Source organism: Centroberyx affinis, unplaced genomic scaffold (assembly GCF_046629955.1).
Source record: "Centroberyx affinis isolate AG114_WGS23_722 - 3 ecotype Tasmania unplaced genomic scaffold, CSIRO-AGI_Caff_v1 ptg004668l_1, whole genome shotgun sequence".
Classification (NCBI taxonomy): Eukaryota; Metazoa; Chordata; class Actinopteri; order Beryciformes; family Berycidae; genus Centroberyx; species Centroberyx affinis.
This window is the reverse complement of record NW_027282256.1, coordinates 33,326-51,357: the sequence shown is the minus strand read 5'-3', so window position 1 is coordinate 51,357 and position 18,032 is coordinate 33,326. Positions and strand designations below refer to the sequence as shown.

Below are 18,032 nucleotides of genomic sequence, written 5' to 3'. Positions count from 1 at the left end.
CGATGAGTCACCCACAGTAGCTGAACTGGATCTGCGAGGTGGTTTATGAAAGGTGTTGCCGCATGCTTCAGGTGTTTGTGCTGGCACAAACATAAACCTCTAATTATATAATGGAGGATTATTATTTAGATTCTATGTTACATGGCTTATCAAAACATTTTGACACCTCATTAGGATAAAACTAACAACTCTGTCAACAAGGCCTCTTGGCTTGTATTTCTTTGTGTGAATTCTGTGTAAACTTACCAGAACATTCAATAGTTTTTCTTTACATTTTTATGTTGTGGAACAAACCAGTGATTCATCAGCACAGCAAGGTGTTGCCTCATTTTTGTTTGTACACAATGGCATTTCAATCATTTCACAAGAATTGCCAATTACCTGACCTGCGACGTTTCATAAAGCATCTACTCTTCATATCTGAAGAATCTGCAAAATGTGACACTTTAGTTGGTCTACACCTACATAAAACACAACGTTGTCTGTCTTAGGACTGAGCATTTTTTTCCCCATACTCTTTCAGACTTTTAGTGCAAATCCCAAATTTTCACTAACTGGAAATAATCAAATTCGTTTAATACATTTCCAGACTTTTCAGACCTGCAGATACCTGATAGTTATGTGGAAACATCATATCTGCACATGAATGCCCTGTTGCTGCCAATTTTAGGCCAAGTAAAAAATAGTAGACAGTAGCAGTCAATACTCTCATATAAGCATTGCAGTATAGGCTATGTAATAGCAATGTAACAATGACATGTAGCTAAAATCTTGCTTTATTTAGCCTTTGTATCCATTTAACACTAGAAAGGCCGAGCAGCAATTGACAGCTGCTTTGAATTATAGAACAGAAATATTTCAGTTTTCAAAAAGTCCCTATATGACTCTCCCAGACCCACTTTCCCTACAAACGGTTGTCAGGTTTTTAAAAAAAAAAAAAAAAAGAAAAGAAAAAGAAAAAGGGCATTGGACATTTAATTATATTCACTGTTTTCAAACTTTTTGAACAAGGAAAAAGGAAATAAATTACAAAAAACTTCGGTCGGTCGCTCTGTTCAGCACTTCATGGGTCTGCAGGCTCTCAATCGGGAGACCGGAGTTTGATTCCCAGCAGGAAGGAAAATTCAGTGTTGTGTGGCTGTGAGACTCTTCCTCTCACGTCATATGACCATAGAAAAAAACTTGTTTAGGGAACTAAACTAACATTATGTAACCTAAGGGGGAAAAAAACTTTTTGAACAAGGAAATAGGAGTCTGGGAGCAACTGACAGCTTGTCACAAAAAATATTACTCAAATGGCAAGAGAAATACACGCGACACTGTGTCATCACATTTTACTTGTTTTTATTTTATTTAAAACTCAACAAAATGAAAAAACTAACACCCCCCCTCTCTCTCTCTTTCTCTCTCACACACACACACACACACACATATATATTCATCCTGTACTACAGTTTAACATTTCATCTAATCTTGGTTTCTGTGAAGCGGAGAGAAGAGCAGCAGATGAACACACTGCTGCATTCTCCTTTGATGTGCAGGGAATCAAACCACAATATTAAAGCAAACCCAATGACAAAGAAGGTTCTTCACACACACACACACACACACACACACACACCTCTGCTTTTTACATCATTATGACATCATCACTTCAGCAAATGGAATTATTTTCTAGGGTTTGTCTTGAGAAAGATCTTTGGACTGAAACAACAATTCAAGTTGTGATCTGGAACCTTCTTTCTCTTTAGGAACTGTAATTCTGAATCAGGCATGGACAGAGGTGTGACCAAGTCGGCTTCGCTCGAGTCTCAAGTCAGTCCCAAGTCTTGAGGAACAAGTTTCAAGTCTAAATGTAGATTACCAAGTCAAGTCCATGTCATTAATGTCAAGTCTCAAGTGTAAACGTAGAACACCGAGTCAAGTCAGAACAAATCAAGAGTCCAGTCTCAATTTAATATAACTAATAAATATCTAGGACTTTTCAATGCAATATGGTTTTAATAGGATAAAAACTTGGTAAGTGCATCATGAGTTTGATTTCTATAATCAGTTTCACCTTCAATAAATTCAATCATTCCATACAAATTCAGAAAACAGAATTTAAATTCAGTCGTCTGCTGGAACAAATCTCATCACTTTCAATCTAAGTCATTTACACAAACACAAGATCTCAAGTCAAGACTTTAGAAACCTTTTCAAGTCCTCAAAGTACAAGTCAAAGTCAAGTCCCAAGTCACCAGAACCCAATTCAAGTCAAGTCTCAAGTCTTCTCATCATGCACCAAGTCAAGTCTCAAGCAATTGAGACTGTGACTCAAGTCTGACTTGAGTTCAGGTCATGTGACTCGAGTCCCCACCTCTGGGCATGGACATAAGGTTGTTATAGTACCTACTAGTCCTCCTCCCTTATACCCTATATCATTCTCTGTACAGTATGTTTGTTCAACTCAAATAAAGATTACTAAAAACCTGTTTTGACACTAGAGAATGTCAACTATATCGCCCCAACGTAATATTTTCAGATCCATCTAGAAGTTCCTTTCAAAAATCTAAACTCTGAACATGACGTTGTCTAAAAATGACATCTAGGCCTTTTGACAAGAGAGTGCTCATCAGCATGACACTAAAGATTAAAGAAAAATAAAGAACATGAATGAATCAGATCCGAGTCGAACACTATTTCCACACAAGTCTTAAGAGTTTCTACATTTAAGTACTAGATGGGTGGGCTGTGTACGCTTTGTGTTATTTTCTGGAACTGACGACTAAACTGACTCTCCTAATGCGGGAACCCTCCACATCTCTAAGCAGATTAAAACAAGCACTATGATTGGTTTGTCAGGACCGTTTGACTCAAGTCTGCGATGAAACATAGAAACAAAACATGTCCTGGACCAGAGGGAACAGCAGAAATGTGTGAAGCAGCCATCGCTGTGCGGAGGACTGACGAGCCGTAACGAGACAGGAGGAAGAGAGAAGTGAAATCTCTGAACTGGTGTCAAATTAATGTCTCACTTGTCAAAACTGTTGGAAAACGTTCAACACCGATACTGATCTAAAGTCTTGTTTAAATACCTTTCCAAGCACATTTCATCAGTAAATCATTAGGTATATCATTTTCTGTCTAAAAAACAATGACAAAGCTTGAGTTTCATCATAACATTGCTTCTGAATATTCACCCACAATTGCATTGATTAGGATTCATAGAGTCAAAGGTTGTACATCCTTTTCCATTTCAAAATTCAAGACTTTTTTCCAAACTTTTATTTCTTGACTGGATTAGCACATAATGGACGGTGTTCAGTGAAAGCTGATAGATAGTGGCTGGGCAATACGACTCAATTAGACAATATCACTGCATAGCTGAAGATTATTCTCCATGACAACAAGTATCACGTCATATTGAGCAATTTTTTCATACTTTTGCAACATTTTTTTAAGACCTAGAAATTTATCAAATGTCTTTTCCAGACCCGTGCTGGAACACTGTCTGCCTCCAAAAGGTTGGTGGAGCACAAGTCAAACTGTTCCACCACAAAAATCTAGTTCCCTCTAGTGGTTTGGTCTGTAACTGCAGCAGAATTAAGCTTGAATTTCATCCATATTACATTCAAACATGCCCCATTTCCATTACAAAGGCTGAGTAACGACAATATAACAACATCATTTTGGTCCTTTTTCTGTCAAAGATGTCTGACCTATGAGCCATTTACAGATTAACATACTATCACAACACAATGCCATATTACAGGTCAAGGGAATGTCTCTTACTTAGAACAATATGCAACGAAAGTGTGTGCATGACTTTGCAAAAATGTGAACCTTTATTGGCAATACTCATCACAGCGGGAAACTTCATCATCGGTCTTCATCATCCATCACGTGTAGAAAAAGGATCAGTGTGGATTGCACAGCGATGCGTTCAAAACAACAGTAATGACTTATTCCCTGTAACCTCTGCCTTTCATAAACAAGGAGATGAAGATGAGATTTTAATGATTTGCGCGTGAGAATATATAATATTATGATGCCATTTTGAGCACATCTGTAGAAGTGGGACAAAAATGCGGATGCAAAACATTATCAATTTTATTCTGTGGGATGTGAAAATTTTACCGCTCAGTATCTCCAGACTCCTCTGAATGGAAACGGAAGCTTATAATTCCAAAGTCACAGTCTGTTGCGAGATAGCATAAATTCAAGATGGATAACTGACCAACGCACTGACGTCTTCTGCCTGGATCGGTCCCAGTGTGAATGAACATCTGTTGAAGCACAATCTAGCCAATAAGAATTAGTTACAGCCATTTGCCTTTCTTGCCTGACCAAAGTTTGGGGATTTCACTTATTTCACTATTTCTGTGTTGACTGATTGAAATGGCTGGTGCAAGTAAAAATATGGAAAAAAAAAAAAAAAAACAAGGGAGGGAAATTGCCACCAGCCACTAGCCAAATGCTAGAAAAATTTGGCTGGTGGCTGGACCGTTTGTCTACTCTATCAGCCACTTTTGGAGGTAACAGACCATCATTCTGAGGTGCAACTGTATTCTGAAACTGTAAGAACTCCTGTCCTGATTTCGGCCCTCAGTGGGACATTACAGCCGTCTTCCCTGCCTCTCTTGCTGAACTACCAAGCGGTTTTTAAAAGCTGACAACTCTGTTCTTTGCCTCTCAAAAAGGTAGTAGCAACACAAATCAGGGCTGTGATCAGGAACTGAAAAAAAAAAAAAAAAAAAAAAGGAAAACGGTAATCTCCCATTCACAATCAATGGGTGTTGTCTGTCCCAAAATAAAACTGAAATCCCAATAAAAAAACATGAAATCACACCCCCGACAAAAACATCCACCTGAACTCTACTTTTCATTTCCTCCTCTTGTTTTTTTGTACCCTTTTCTCTCTCTCTGTCTCTCTCTTTCTCTCTCTCTGTCTCTCTCTCTCTCCAAGTCCCTCCCTTCCTCGCTCTCTCTCTTTCATCAGTTTCTCCCCCTCCTCCCCAAATCTCACTCGTACTCGGCGATCAACACCATCATGCCGACTCCGAACAGCAGGGCCAGAATCTCCATCAGCGATTGGCCGAAACTGGAGCGCCCCGCCAGCAGCTCCGGAAGCACGGTCACCGTGGCGATATAAACAAATCCGCCGGCTGTGAACGGCAGGATCCAGGCGGTCGCCGCGGCGCCCACGCCTTCGGCCAATAGGGAGCAGGCTGTGCCGGCCAGAGCTCCCAAGGCTGTCAGCAGCTGTAGACACATGGCCTGATGGGAAACAGGAAGAGGAAGAGCGGTTACCAGGGATCGTGTCAGGGTTCCTGCAGTTTCAATTTAAAAATTCCATACTTTCACCAGACGTTAATTTATTGGTTTAAAGATTTTGGTTGGTGTTCATGATGTCCACCATGTGTGTCATTTTGTATTAACCCTGTTCACTTTCTAAGAGTGGACATGCATGTGGGTCAAACTTAAATGTGACCAACTGGAAGAGCAAGTAATGAAATACAACATAAGAAAATAAAACTAAGTCTACTGTCGACCCCATTCACATCTTTTAGTGAAACTACACAATTTTCCTGATTTCTTTGCCTTCCTTTCCAACTCTGCCATGACTAAAAATCACTGAATTTAAAGAATTTTTGTCAAATATGATTTTTATAGTTGTACAAAAATGAAACTTAATTGAAAATAAACCTGCATAATATGGTGAAAAAAGTAAGACCTGTAAATGCTTTCAAGACATTTTAATGCTTTTCAAGGCATTTTAGATAATTTACGACTTTTTCAGACATTTTGAGGAACAGCAGACACCCTGAGATGGAAAGTCAAACTTCAGTACAGCTATTAATGTTTTATATTAACATGAACTCTTATAAAGTCCAACTTCAGCCGTCATCTACCTTCCTCTTGGTGCAGCCGGACTGAACCAGGATGGCGAAGTCTCCGATCTCGTGCGGCACCTCGTGCAGCAGGATGGTGACGGTGGTGACGGCGCCCACCGCTGGACTGACCAGGAACGACGCTCCGATAGCCAGGCCGTCGGTGAAATTGTGCGTGAAGTCAGCTGCCAGGTTCAGGTACCCCGACACCTTGATGTCTGCATTTAGTGAGTGAATGAGGTGAGAGGACAGAGAAGAGTTATGCGTGATGATAGGTTTTTGAAGGCCGATACCAATATTTTAGGATATTTTGTGCCAACATTCAGTATCTTTAAATTTGACCATTTTTATGCCAGAAAAAAGACAAGGGTATTCAGTGTTTCCACCCAGAATTGTATTCTTGTCAGGGAGGAAAGCATTTAGACCCTCATGGGACACTAAAACTCTCCACCACTCATTTGGCCTTTGAATGAACAAACATTGTTGAACAATTAAATGAATATTTGCACGAACAAAAGAAGGTGAACAAAATGACTGGCCGATATCTGATATATAATATAATATCGGCCCAATACATCAGCAAACCGATATAGCAGTTTAACCCTAGTACATACAAACTGAATTTGTATTTATTTATCTGAAAAACAAAAGTTAAAAAAGATTTGCATTTAACTAATTTTGTTGGTATAGTCTATCATTGCGAGTTGTCCCTCCATGCAAGTGTGACATGAGCATGTGCATGTTGATTGGCTGAAAAAATAACTGTTTACTAGCATGTTTGCATTGTTAACATCTATTTGTTGCATGTTATACAAGTTACTGTTTTTGGAGCTTAGGGAGCCGTTATCTTATTTAGAGGCAGAGGCTGGCCGGTAAAATCATCACCTGTGCTCTTCTCCTCTTTCTTTGGCACCTTCTCATCTTTGCTTTCTTTCTCCCCTTTCTTCTTCTCCTCCTTTTCTTCCTCTCCATCGCTCTCCTTTTCCTTGGGAGCAGCTGAAAATGGGAGGAGAGTAGTTTAGGTAGTGATAGATGAAATTCAAATGATCTCCAATCCTCTGACATCAGCTACTGACTCTATGGCTACTGTCATGAATCAATATCTTTCCACGCTGCAACACCATCGATTCCAGAGTTTACCAGCCACTATTTAACTGCATAAACAGATTTTTAGAAGAGGCACAAAACAATAATTGGTGACCTGCAGAAGTGACCCAAATAATTTACCAAGGCTTAGCTGGTGGCTGGTGGTAATTTCCTACCGTGGTTAAAATGGGAGGATGTAGGGGATGGAGGGGATGGAGGGGAAGGTGGACAGGTGATTGGATAAGCACAGAAGAAGGAAAGCTGTCCTCAGCCAGTCTGGGGATTTGAGCTGACGACCTTCTAGTCACAAACCTGCTCCTCTAACCTTTAGTCAACTGCTGCCACTGAGCTACTGGAAGCCTGGATACAGCTTTGTTGTTTAGATGCCAGGTTTTATAAGTTTCAAGAGGCAGGACAACCCAGCTAGCCTACCTTTGACAAAATTTTACTCTTAATATTTTGAATACTTTCTCAAAATAAACTTGGATATTTGTTCTCAATTAGTTTGTTTTGTAGGCCTAATACCCCATGAACTCTGGATATTAAAAACACAGGAGATTATTTCAAAGTAATCATCAGACTCATCTGGCTGACTGAGCACCCCTGCTTCTTGAAATTATTTTCTCTTATGAAAAAGATCTCAGGTAAAGTAACATTCTAGTCTTGTGAAAACCTAAACTCAGCTGTCACAGAAAAACAAAACAATGCAACATTTTTCTAACTTGAATTCAAAGTTTACATCATGGTAATTTGTGTGTCCAGTGAGTTTCATCACCCTTGAGCCTTTGAATCTGCAATGTCTAATTTCAAAAATACATCGGCATCAACAGGGGAATAAGCATTCTTTTCTTCATATATAAAAATCACATTTTTGCAGATGATACACGTCTGAAAACAGCAATATTGATTTCTGTTTGGTCGTGAACGATTACATCATGCATCCATGGAGAACACACACACATACAGTACACAAAAGAACAAGAGGTGAATGACTTGCGTTTCGGTCAGCGTACCGTGTGAGTGGGCGTGGGAATGCCCGTGGCCGTGTCCTCCCTTCAGCAGACGCACAAATTTCTCTACGACCAGGAACGCCACGATCCCACCGAGAACCCACAGACCGACGGACATCATGTGGCCGTGGGCAGCTCCTGTGGAGAGGGAGGAGAGGGAACGCCGGTTGGAAACGTGATATGTTTGACTTTGGTGGCGCTCGTTTCTCTGTCTGTTCAGCCATGGTGGCTATCGCTGCTCATGCTAACTACCAAGTTCTTCTTCTTCTGTTTATTCCAAACAAAAAGAACTGGCTATCGCTGCTCATGCTAACTACCCAGTTCTTCTTCTTCTGTTTATTCCAAACAAACCAGAAAGGTTAAGCGCTTCACTTCCTGTGCAACGGAGGATTTTTCTCCCGGAAAGAGCTACCAGACACCAGCTGTTTAGAACAGAAAATTTAAAAGCTTTCATGAACAACTATAGGTTGAATTGCTTCTGTACTAAAGCAATCAGTGACGGTAGCAAAACAGACATTTATTTATATGGAAATGTCGCAGATTCTAACCGTTTACTGCATGTTTTTGTCCAAAATGCCTTACAGTGCCTTACTTATTTAAAGCCCCAACTAGGGACTAGGGTTGGAAATTAGCGGTGGCTACAAACTCCATGGGCATACATCTTTTACATTTCAATTGTAAAGTGTAATTATGTTAACTGCCCAGTCGCTATCAAATAAACTACTAAATAAATACATAAATAAATAAATAAACAGTACTGTGAGTTTCTAAGGTTTTTGTATAGGTGGCTGTAGCTGTTGTCAAATGGGAAAGATGATGACGAAAATCCCTAGCGTTTGTATTTCTGCAGTCACGCACATCATCAACTCCTCACTCTCAGCGGGTGTGTTCCCCACTGCTTTTAAGCAAGCCCGGGTTACCCCGCTACTAAAGAAACCTACACTCAACCCATCTCAGGTTGATAAATACAGGCCGGTTTCACGACTCACCTTTCTTTCCAAAACACTTGAGCGGGCAGTCTTTAATCAAGTCTCTGAATTCCTTTCTGAGAACCGCCTGTATGATCCCAACCAGTCTGGCTTCAAACGCGGACACTCTACCGAGACTGCGCTCTTGTCTGTAGTAGAAACACTGCGATCAGCTAGAGCTGCCGGTCAGTCCTCTGTCCTACTGCTACTTGACCTATCGGCCGCCTTTGACACGGTGAACCACCAAATCCTCCTCTCCACACTCGCTGAGCTCGGCTTCTCAGGATCTACCCTCTGCTGGTTTGAGTCCTACCTCTCAGGGAGATCCTTCAGAGTGTCTTGGAGAGGGGAAGTGTCTAAATCCCACTACTTGTCCACAGGGGTACCTCAAGGGTCAGTGCTTGGACCCCTTCTCTTTTCATTATACACCACCTCATTTGGTGCAGTGATCTGCTCACATGGCTTCTCTTATCATTCATATGCTGATGATACCCAGCTCCTCCTGTCGTTCCCGCCAGACGACCCCACAGTCTCGGCGCGGATATCGGCATGCCTCGCCGACATCTCGGCTTGGATGAAGGAACGCCACCTTCAGCTTAACTTGTCAAAGACTGAGCTCCTTGTCATCCCAGCCAGTCCCTCTATACAACAACAAATCAGTATCCAGCTTGAATCAACTGAGCTCATACCCACAAAGTCTGCCAGAAACTTGGGTGTCATGATTGATGACCAGCTAACCTTGAAGGAGCATGTGACTTCTGTTGCTCGGTCATGCCGATTTGCTCTATACAATATCAGGAAGATCAGACCCTACCTGTCTGAGCATGCAGCACAACTCCTGGTACAGGCTCTTGTAATATCACGCCTTGACTACTGCAACTCCTTCCTGGCAGGGCTCCCGGCCTGTACTTTCAAACCTCTGCAGATGATCCAGAACGCGGCGGCGCGTCTGGTCTTCAACCAGCCCAAAAGAGCACATGTCACTCCGCTATTCATCTCCCTCCACTGGCTCCCAGTTGCTGCCCGCATCAAGTTCAAGTCATTGATGCTCGCCTACAAAACAATAACCAAAACGGCTCCGACCTACCTGAACTCCCTCATTCAGGTCTATGCTCCCTCCCGCTCACTACGCTCTGCCATGGAGCGGCGCCTGGTGCTGCCACCTCAGCAAGGCCCTAAGTCTCTAGCCAGACTCTTCTCTTCTGTGGTTCCCCGGTGGTGGAACGAGTTGCCAAACTCCATTCGATCCGCAGAATCCCTCTCTATCCTTAAGAAAAGGCTAAAGACCCAGCTCTTTAGCGAATACCTCCTTTCATAAAAAAAAAAAAATTTTGATGCCCTCTATGCATTACCTCATAGCACTGCCTTGTAGCACTCCCTCGTAGCACCTATGTCCTGGACCAGAACTTAGCTTGTTGCACTGTCTCGTAGCACCTTTGTCCTGTTGGACCAGAACTTAGCTCTATAGCACTTACTCTCGTTGTTCTCTCCTATCTAGAAACTTGCTTGTGTTGTATGCAAATCTCATGTGTAAGTCGCTTTGGATAAAAGCGTCTGCCAAATGTGAAATTGTTAATTGTTATTTCTACAACAAATCACAATTCATAGTATTCCCATGATGTCATGTGCATTTCCTGCCTTCATGGTGCTTTACCATATACACAGCTCATTGGCCGTGGCTGTCATTTGACTATAATCACCTGTCAATTTCAATCAATAATCTCAACTGAAACACTTAACAACAGGGTGTGATGCATGTCCTGTGTGTACATTCACAGGTGTTTAATTGCCTCTGTAGCCCCCACATGCAAGACAGAGGGTAACTGACTGATATGCGAGGACCAACTTGTGGGTGTAGCAAAGGGAGGGAGAGGGGAACTCAGTCTGCCATTTCCAGAGCAGAAGTACGATTCACTATTAGCCCACAAGACATCTGTTTAGTCTGAATGCTGCGGCAAATACAGAGCACCGGGTAAAATGACTTGGTGAAAGACAAATAATATGATTCTTTTGTGTTCTGAAATGCAAAGGTGCCGCGGCTCTCCTGCTGTCAGATAACTCCATACCGTGGGAGTGGCCGTGGTCATGTGACTCTTCACTGGCGTGTGAGTGGCCGTGATCTTCGTCTCCATGGTGAGAGTGAGGCTCTGTAAAGATACGGTACAGCAGGAAACAGAGATCAACATCAAGTCAAAAAGACAAAACCAAAAGTCCCTCAATCATTTTTTCTTCATGTGTTGTCGATGTGTTCATCACTCCGAGTACATGACTGAAAATAGTTTGTTTGTGCATGTTTGTGTGCGTGATCAAACTCATTCTAGAGTGTAAGGCTGCAAATAATGATTGTTTTCATTATCGATTAATCTATTATTTTTTTGATTAATTGATTAATCATTTTGTCTATAAAATGTCAAAAATAATTACAAATGCCCATCACAAGTTATCAGAGCCCAAAGTGATTGCAGAAAAGCTTTTATTTATAATGATATGATAGAGAAAAGCAGCAAATTTCAGCATTTTTGAAGCTGTAACCAGCAAATGTTTGATATTTTTACTTGATAAAGAGTAAAATGATTATCAAAATTATAATCCATTAATTTTGTCGCTCGATTAAACGATTAATTGACTAAGCGTTTTAAAGCACTAGTAGAGTGCATGTAAATGAGTGTATGCATATCTATTTACATTCATGAATCACCTCCCCAGAGAGTACACACACCTCACTGCTATGAGGTGTGTCTATGTATGTCAGCATAAGCATGAGTGTGTGCTTGCACTTGCGTGTCTGTCATCGTGCATAGCTTGTACCTGGCTACTATAGCATTAGGTACCAGGAGACAGAAACCGAGAGGGAGGAGGAAACAGCAGTACTGCCCTAAAACTAAGCTGCATTAACAACTTCACACTTTCGTGACTCCCAAGTGGCAACGGGAAATAGCCATTTGAAATTTTGAAGGACTTCATTACCCAGAAATCATGTAATGTGCCGCTAACCAAAATGTCTTCTTTGTAGTGGCCGGTGGGGTTGGAAATAGTGAAAAAACAAAAACACTGTTGGTGAGTCTCTGAACAAAGTGCTGCTGTTTAGGAAAAAGGTTTGTATTGGCTCAACGCGTCCTGTAATGGAGAAGATTTCCCGCCATTAACCATAGCTGACGCCAGAAATTAATTTGGGAAAAAAGGGTGGATCGACAGCCTTTTAATTAGGGGGGACACTTTTCTCTGTAGCAGCCTTAATATGTGATTGTGACTGATAAGCGTGGGTGTATTTTTACAAAAATCTTGCCTAGTGCAGCTTTAATCATATTTTGTGCGGGACAGTCTATATCCCATGAAAAGCAAGTGAAATATGTTTAATTCAGGCTGCAGGTAAAGGCTTTTGTCTACATTTAGCTACATGTCTACATTTATGCCCTATGTATAAATGGTAACAAATACAGCAACTCAGACAGAGACAGATGAGGAAACAGAGCCAGAGAGAGTAAAAAGAGAGAGGCTTGATTGAATAAACCACCTACCCAGAGCGTGCGGTATGAGGTGGAGGAAGGCGTCGCCCAGCAGCCCCCCGGAGGCGAAGCTGAGCAGCACCTTGAGCAGGTTCTGGTGCTGGTCGGTGTTGGACTGGACTGGGATCAGAAACAGGATGAGGAAGGGAGCGGCGCTGATCAGCAGGGTGGCTCCGACAGCCTGGAGACAGGGAGGGAAGGAACTGAGATTTAGCGTTCATCAGTTCATGCCTCCTGGAAACAGGGATGGTAACAGGCCACGAGATCATCAGGGATGTGATGTGCAGGCAACACAAGAATCAGCTGGGAGAAAAGGGGAAGAAGGACACACAGTGATCTGTGTGTAGGCTAATCTGGTGGGAAACATGTTTGTTTAAGAGATTACAAAAGCAATTTAAAGGGGTAGTAAGTAAGATTCTTTCTGCCCCACCGCAGAAAAAGTTTGGGCTTGATAATTGTTACCAGTGACTCAACGATTAAAAGATTATTTGGCCAGGTGTTGAGATTTCTGCCTTTCAAAACTCACTTTGTGGACCATATTCTCTATTTCAGAACAAGGCCTCCATCCCACTCCACACACACACACACCTTGAGAGACTTGTGTAGGAAGACATAAGCTCTATCGATGTTGCTGTGAAACAACAGCGTGATAAATAAAATGTTTTTTTTTCTTGAAGCCTCAAAATGCCTCAAAAGATGTTTGCTGGCTTGTTAGCATTTTGTGACTTCCAGATAATTAAATTATAATGAGACATATATGAAAAGATTATGGGCAATTAACAACACCATATACATTTCACATAAATTATTATAACACAGAAAAAGCAACCACCAGTTGTTTTTTTTAAATTGAGCGGGGCGCATCTCTTGTACCGCACTTTGTGGGCTGTGGTCAATTACAAACGTCACGCCATTCTTATCTATCTGCTCCCATTCTCACTTCTCCACCCATCACCTCCTTCACTGGGACCAGACCTGCATCCAGAGCTCCACCGTGTCCCTCTTCTCTCCCTCTGCCTCTCTCTTCACCCTCTCCCCTCCGTGTGTGTGTCCGTGACCACTCTCCTCCTTGTGCACATGAACCACATCCTCCTGATGGGCATGTCCGTGTCCGTGATCATGTGCGTGTCCGTGATCATGTGCGTGTCCGTGATCATGTGCATGTCCGTGATCGTGGTCGTGGGAGTGTGCGTGTCCGTGGTGTTCCTCTTCAGGCGGGGGGAGGTTGGCCTCAGCGCTCCACTTGCTCGCTCCATGGTGCATCTTCACCTGAGGGCCGTGAGAGTGTCCGTGGCAACCGCCTTCTCCGTGGGAGTGGCCGTGGTGATTGTGGCCGTGGTGACCGTGGGAGTGGGCATGTCCGTGGTCGCCATGGGAATGGCTGTGAGCTACGGCTAACTGGGAAGCTAGCAGCAGTACTGCGGATGTGACCAGTGTCAGTGCCAGCAGACGTACTGAGGCCATATTATCCCCTGTAGCAAAGAGAAAAGTGGAGAAGAAGAACACAGATAAACACAAACTCACAGTTTGACTGATGATGAAAGCCAGTGTTTACATAAACTGAGATTTGGCCACGGCGTTGCTTCAAAACGGGACTTTTCCAGTCAATTATGCCTGCATATTATACACACTGGCTTTGGTTGGCTACGCAGCAAAACTGCCCTTTTCAGACATACACAGACATATAGGTATTTATTAGCTGGCTTAATTGATACTTCATTATATTTAATAGACTGTGCATTTAATAGACTAACATAATTTGATAGTAGCTAACGTTACCTGCTGATGTGTACACTGTGTTATAACTGTAACGTTACGTTCCTAGCCAGCTAACAGTTAATCATAAAGTTTGATTTAGCTTTGTTTCATTTGCTAGCGGCTTCTCGCAGTGATGTAGATGTAAACCAGATAATCGCTTGGCTTTCAAAGGCGTCAACGTTAATCTCATAGTAAACAGCAAAGCAGGACATCAAACAATGCTCGCTGACCACCGGTTTGCTTAAGTTGTTAAGGAAGCCTGCTAGCTAGCTAACCAACTTGCTAATGTGTTGCTGCAGCAGGAGCAACATCACTTCTTGCAAAACACAATAAAAATAAACAATTCGTTCTCACCGGACTGCGTCAAATGTGACTGTCTGCTGAACCGTTGACTAAGTATGTCCTACGTGCAAGGTAAAATGTTTTTGCCAACGTTGTACTGGTAGGTATTATTTCTCAGACGTGGCATATAGTCAACTGATCGAAACCTCGCGAGATCACGTTCTATTCCAAAACATGCCTCCTTCCATGTTCCCTCGGTGTCTCTCGTTAGATGGATAAGGACATTTGCTTTTGCTTGAACCAACTTTATTGTTAATTGAATGTCTTTATGAACGTTTTGTACGCGTATTGACTCATGATTTTTTTTTTTTCAAGCATTGTGATAATGGAAAGGAGACATACGAGGGATAATAAAGTCTCAGAGAAACATCGCGAGATGTACCGAGTAGTTTGAATCATCCTTCCCCAGGCAGCAGCATCCTGAAGGAAAGCAGGATGTCAGATGGTAAGTGTTACTATAGAACCTCCTTGGTTTTCTTTCCTTCCTATGGTTCTCTCCCTCCAGCAACCTTTAGTTGGAGGTTGTGACTGAAGTCAAAATCCCAAACAAAACAATTAGAAATATGTTTAATAACATCTCATACCCTATAGTATCTTATAGAAACTCAATTTCACAAATCTATTCGAAAAGTACTATTAACATGTTACGAACGAAATATTTAAAATTCCCCATAACTTCCAAAGCAAAATGGAGTGTATCCATCCAGTGAATTGTTACGACACGATTTGGAAATGAAACCAATAATTGTGTATTTTGTGAAGATACTGAAACTACTGATCATTTATTTTTCCAATATATGTATTCTGAAGCTTTATGGCTTGATGTACATGACTGGCTTTACCCAAAGGTTTTTCAACTTGAAAACTTTTCTCAAAAGGACATTGTTTATGGACTTGTCATGGACAATAGAAAAGATGACTTTCTGGTTAATCAAAGTGAAAGCTAAGTTTAGCGTATTCCATAATGAGTTTCTTTCTTACATAAAAGCCCTTAAAGTCATGGAAAATAAAAATGCAATGAAACTTTTTAGTATAATAGAAGAATATGCCCTTTAGGTTATTATTTTTCTTTTTGTTGTAATTCATATTATTTCAATCTCTTGTCTTTTGAATTGTCTTTTTTCTGTCTTTTTGGTATGCACCTGATCCTATTGGTATATTGTGAAGATTTCTAAGCCATGATGTTTGTACATGGAAATTGTTCAATAAAAAAAAAAAAAAAAGGTTCTCTCCCTCCAGCTCCAAATGCGGTCCTGTCGCATAACACTTCCGGTTAGGGTGTTTAGCCTTCAAAATAAAAGTTTGAACGTGTAGAAATGTTTTGACTATAAAGGCTGTGTACTGTATATTACACTTTGCAGCAGCCATACAGAACATAGACAGAAGTGGACGTTTCATTGTTACTGCACAAGATGCCAAAACAGTCCTACAGACCTTACTTTTACAACACACCAACATTTAGGCCTAAGCAGTTTAACAAAAATCATGTCATGCCCTCAAAGTCCGCCATAATACAGAACTGTGTACATTTGTAGAATCAATTGGTACTCATCAAAATATATAATAAATTAATTCAAAATAAAATATATACACATTTTGGCAGAAGCTTGTAAATAACTTTAGCTTATAGTAAAATCATTTTAAACTCCTATTTTGTTCTTATGGGCGGAAATTACGGGGGGATAGGGGGGTCCGGAAACCCCCTTCCTGGGAAAAACAGAGAGTTGTCCCCCTCAATATATCATATGCCCCATATGCCTCACAGTGGTTTGGTCCACTGCCTACCATCCCTGAACCCCCACACTCTCCAGTACAGTGATTCTCAACCTTTTTCATATCAAGGACCATAATTTAGTCCACATTAGGGCCACAGACTCCCATTTGAGAGGTTTTGTCTCTCGGACCCAAATCTGAGAATATTTTTATTGTTAGATATGATTTTATCCAGAATGACTATTGTAGGTAGATATCAAAACAGTCCTTCTTCTACATTCTCTAATGTGTTAACTTCTTATAAATGAAATAATGCTGAAGTTTAACAATTCTTCAGTTTGCTGGGGACCCCCTGGAACCCTCTCAAGGACCCCTGGTGGTCCCCGGACCCCATGTTGAGAAACACTGCTCCAGTAGAGTCTTGCAGCCGCGGTGGGGCGTTCCTGTAGAGGACGGGAACGCCCCCTGCTTTGATTGGTTTGTGGGGTACAAGAACGCCCATTTTTTCTTCTCCTCTACTTTGCATCCTTTTTCCACTGAAACAACTTTTCTGCAGATGCATTTCTGTGCAAAAGATGGTGCTTTGTTTACTTAGGGGTAGTTATTCAATTTAGTTTCCTACCGTACATACATTCACAAACACCCTGTTGCATGTAAGTTAAGTCAATAACACTAGCAATTAAAATAAAATGTTTTTACGGTGAAATATATTTATTACCTTTTCGATTTTTTTCAATGACAAAGACAGTACAATTCACACAAAGTCTGTGTGTGTGTGTGTGTGTGAGGAGAGAGAGAGAGAGAGAGGGAGAGAGAGAGAGAACATTTTCACTCACTACAGTACTCACTATTCAAATCATCACAATGCACAACCGACAAGCATAGTTAACATCAAGACTATCATTACTGGCTCTCTAGCTGATAATTAGTGATGTTACGTTCGCGAACGATCCGATTCTTTTCAACGGCTCTTTGGTACGAACGAAGGGAACCGAGTCATAGATGAGAGCCATTCTTTTTATCGTTGTGCCCAAATTTCACTGCCTGCCTGAAATCCACTTAACCTGACATGCCAGATTATCTATCTGATTTGCACTAAAATCTGTTTTGCACAAAAATTCATTAGACTTGTTTTTTTATTGTGCCAATAGAAGTTTTCTAATGTTAAGTGTTGCATGAATTGCATTCAAGGCAAGGCAACTTTATTTACATAACACATTTCATACAGAGGGTAAATTCAAAGTAGTAAATTCACTGACAAAGCAGAGGGACATGGCGTCACCTTGTGTAATGTTTACAATGAAGATCACTGACATTCGGTCTGGCAATACGAGCATTTAGTGCTGCTAAACCTAGTCCACACATGCGAAATGAAATTATATTGGTGGGATGTTAGTTTGAATCTGATCCAAATCTTACGCTATCATTATCCTAGTGATTATTTCACATGTAAACCTAGTAACCCCCACCCCCTAAAAAAAGAAAAAATAACGATGAGCCGTTCAAAAGAACGGCTCTTTAGAACGGCTCTCGGAAAGGAACGGAGCCATAAGATCCGGCTCCCTTCAAAGAGCCGTAATTCCCATCACTACTGCTAATGTTAGCTACAGATTGCTAGCTGCTAACGTTAGCGTGACATTATCGGACAAAAAAAAAAAAAAAGGCAACCAATAGCTACTGGGCGTTCCCAGAGTGTTCCTGTTCTACGTAAACCTGCCCTGCATTCAGCCCCGACAAAACATAGCAAAACGTTTATTTAAATGGAAACGGTGGTGC

General features: G+C 41.4%; 1 protein-coding gene across 1 annotated transcript; it reads right to left on the bottom strand.

Annotated features, from left to right (window-relative positions):
• Positions 1-1,365: 1,365 nt before the first annotated feature.
• LOC139665699 (zinc transporter Slc39a7-like) lies at positions 1,366-14,669 on the bottom strand. Its single transcript, XM_071544787.1, has 8 exons — positions 14,556-14,669; positions 13,419-13,915; positions 12,456-12,624; positions 11,004-11,084; positions 7,973-8,107; positions 6,759-6,869; positions 5,895-6,091; positions 1,366-5,259 (listed from the first exon to the last, which is right to left on the bottom strand). Exons 2-8 carry the CDS (start codon positions 13,905-13,907, stop codon positions 5,005-5,007), a joined length of 1,437 nt encoding a protein of 478 aa, XP_071400888.1. The 5' UTR covers positions 13,908-13,915; positions 14,556-14,669; the 3' UTR covers positions 1,366-5,004.
• Positions 14,670-18,032: the final 3,363 nt, after the last annotated feature.

Bases quoted from the DNA above. Each gene is read 5' to 3' on its own strand.
- LOC139665699 (XM_071544787.1), bottom strand. From the start codon at position 13,907: ATGGCCTCAGTACGTCTGCTGGCACTGACACTGGTCACATCCGCAGTA. The intron at 11,085-12,455 runs GTAGGTGGTTTA...GTATCTTTACAG, and splicing joins CCTCATACCGCACGCTCTGG to AGCCTCACTCTCACCATGGA. The intron at 8,108-11,003 runs GTATGGAGTTAT...CCCTCTCCACAG, and splicing joins TGACCACGGCCACTCCCACG to GAGCTGCCCACGGCCACATG.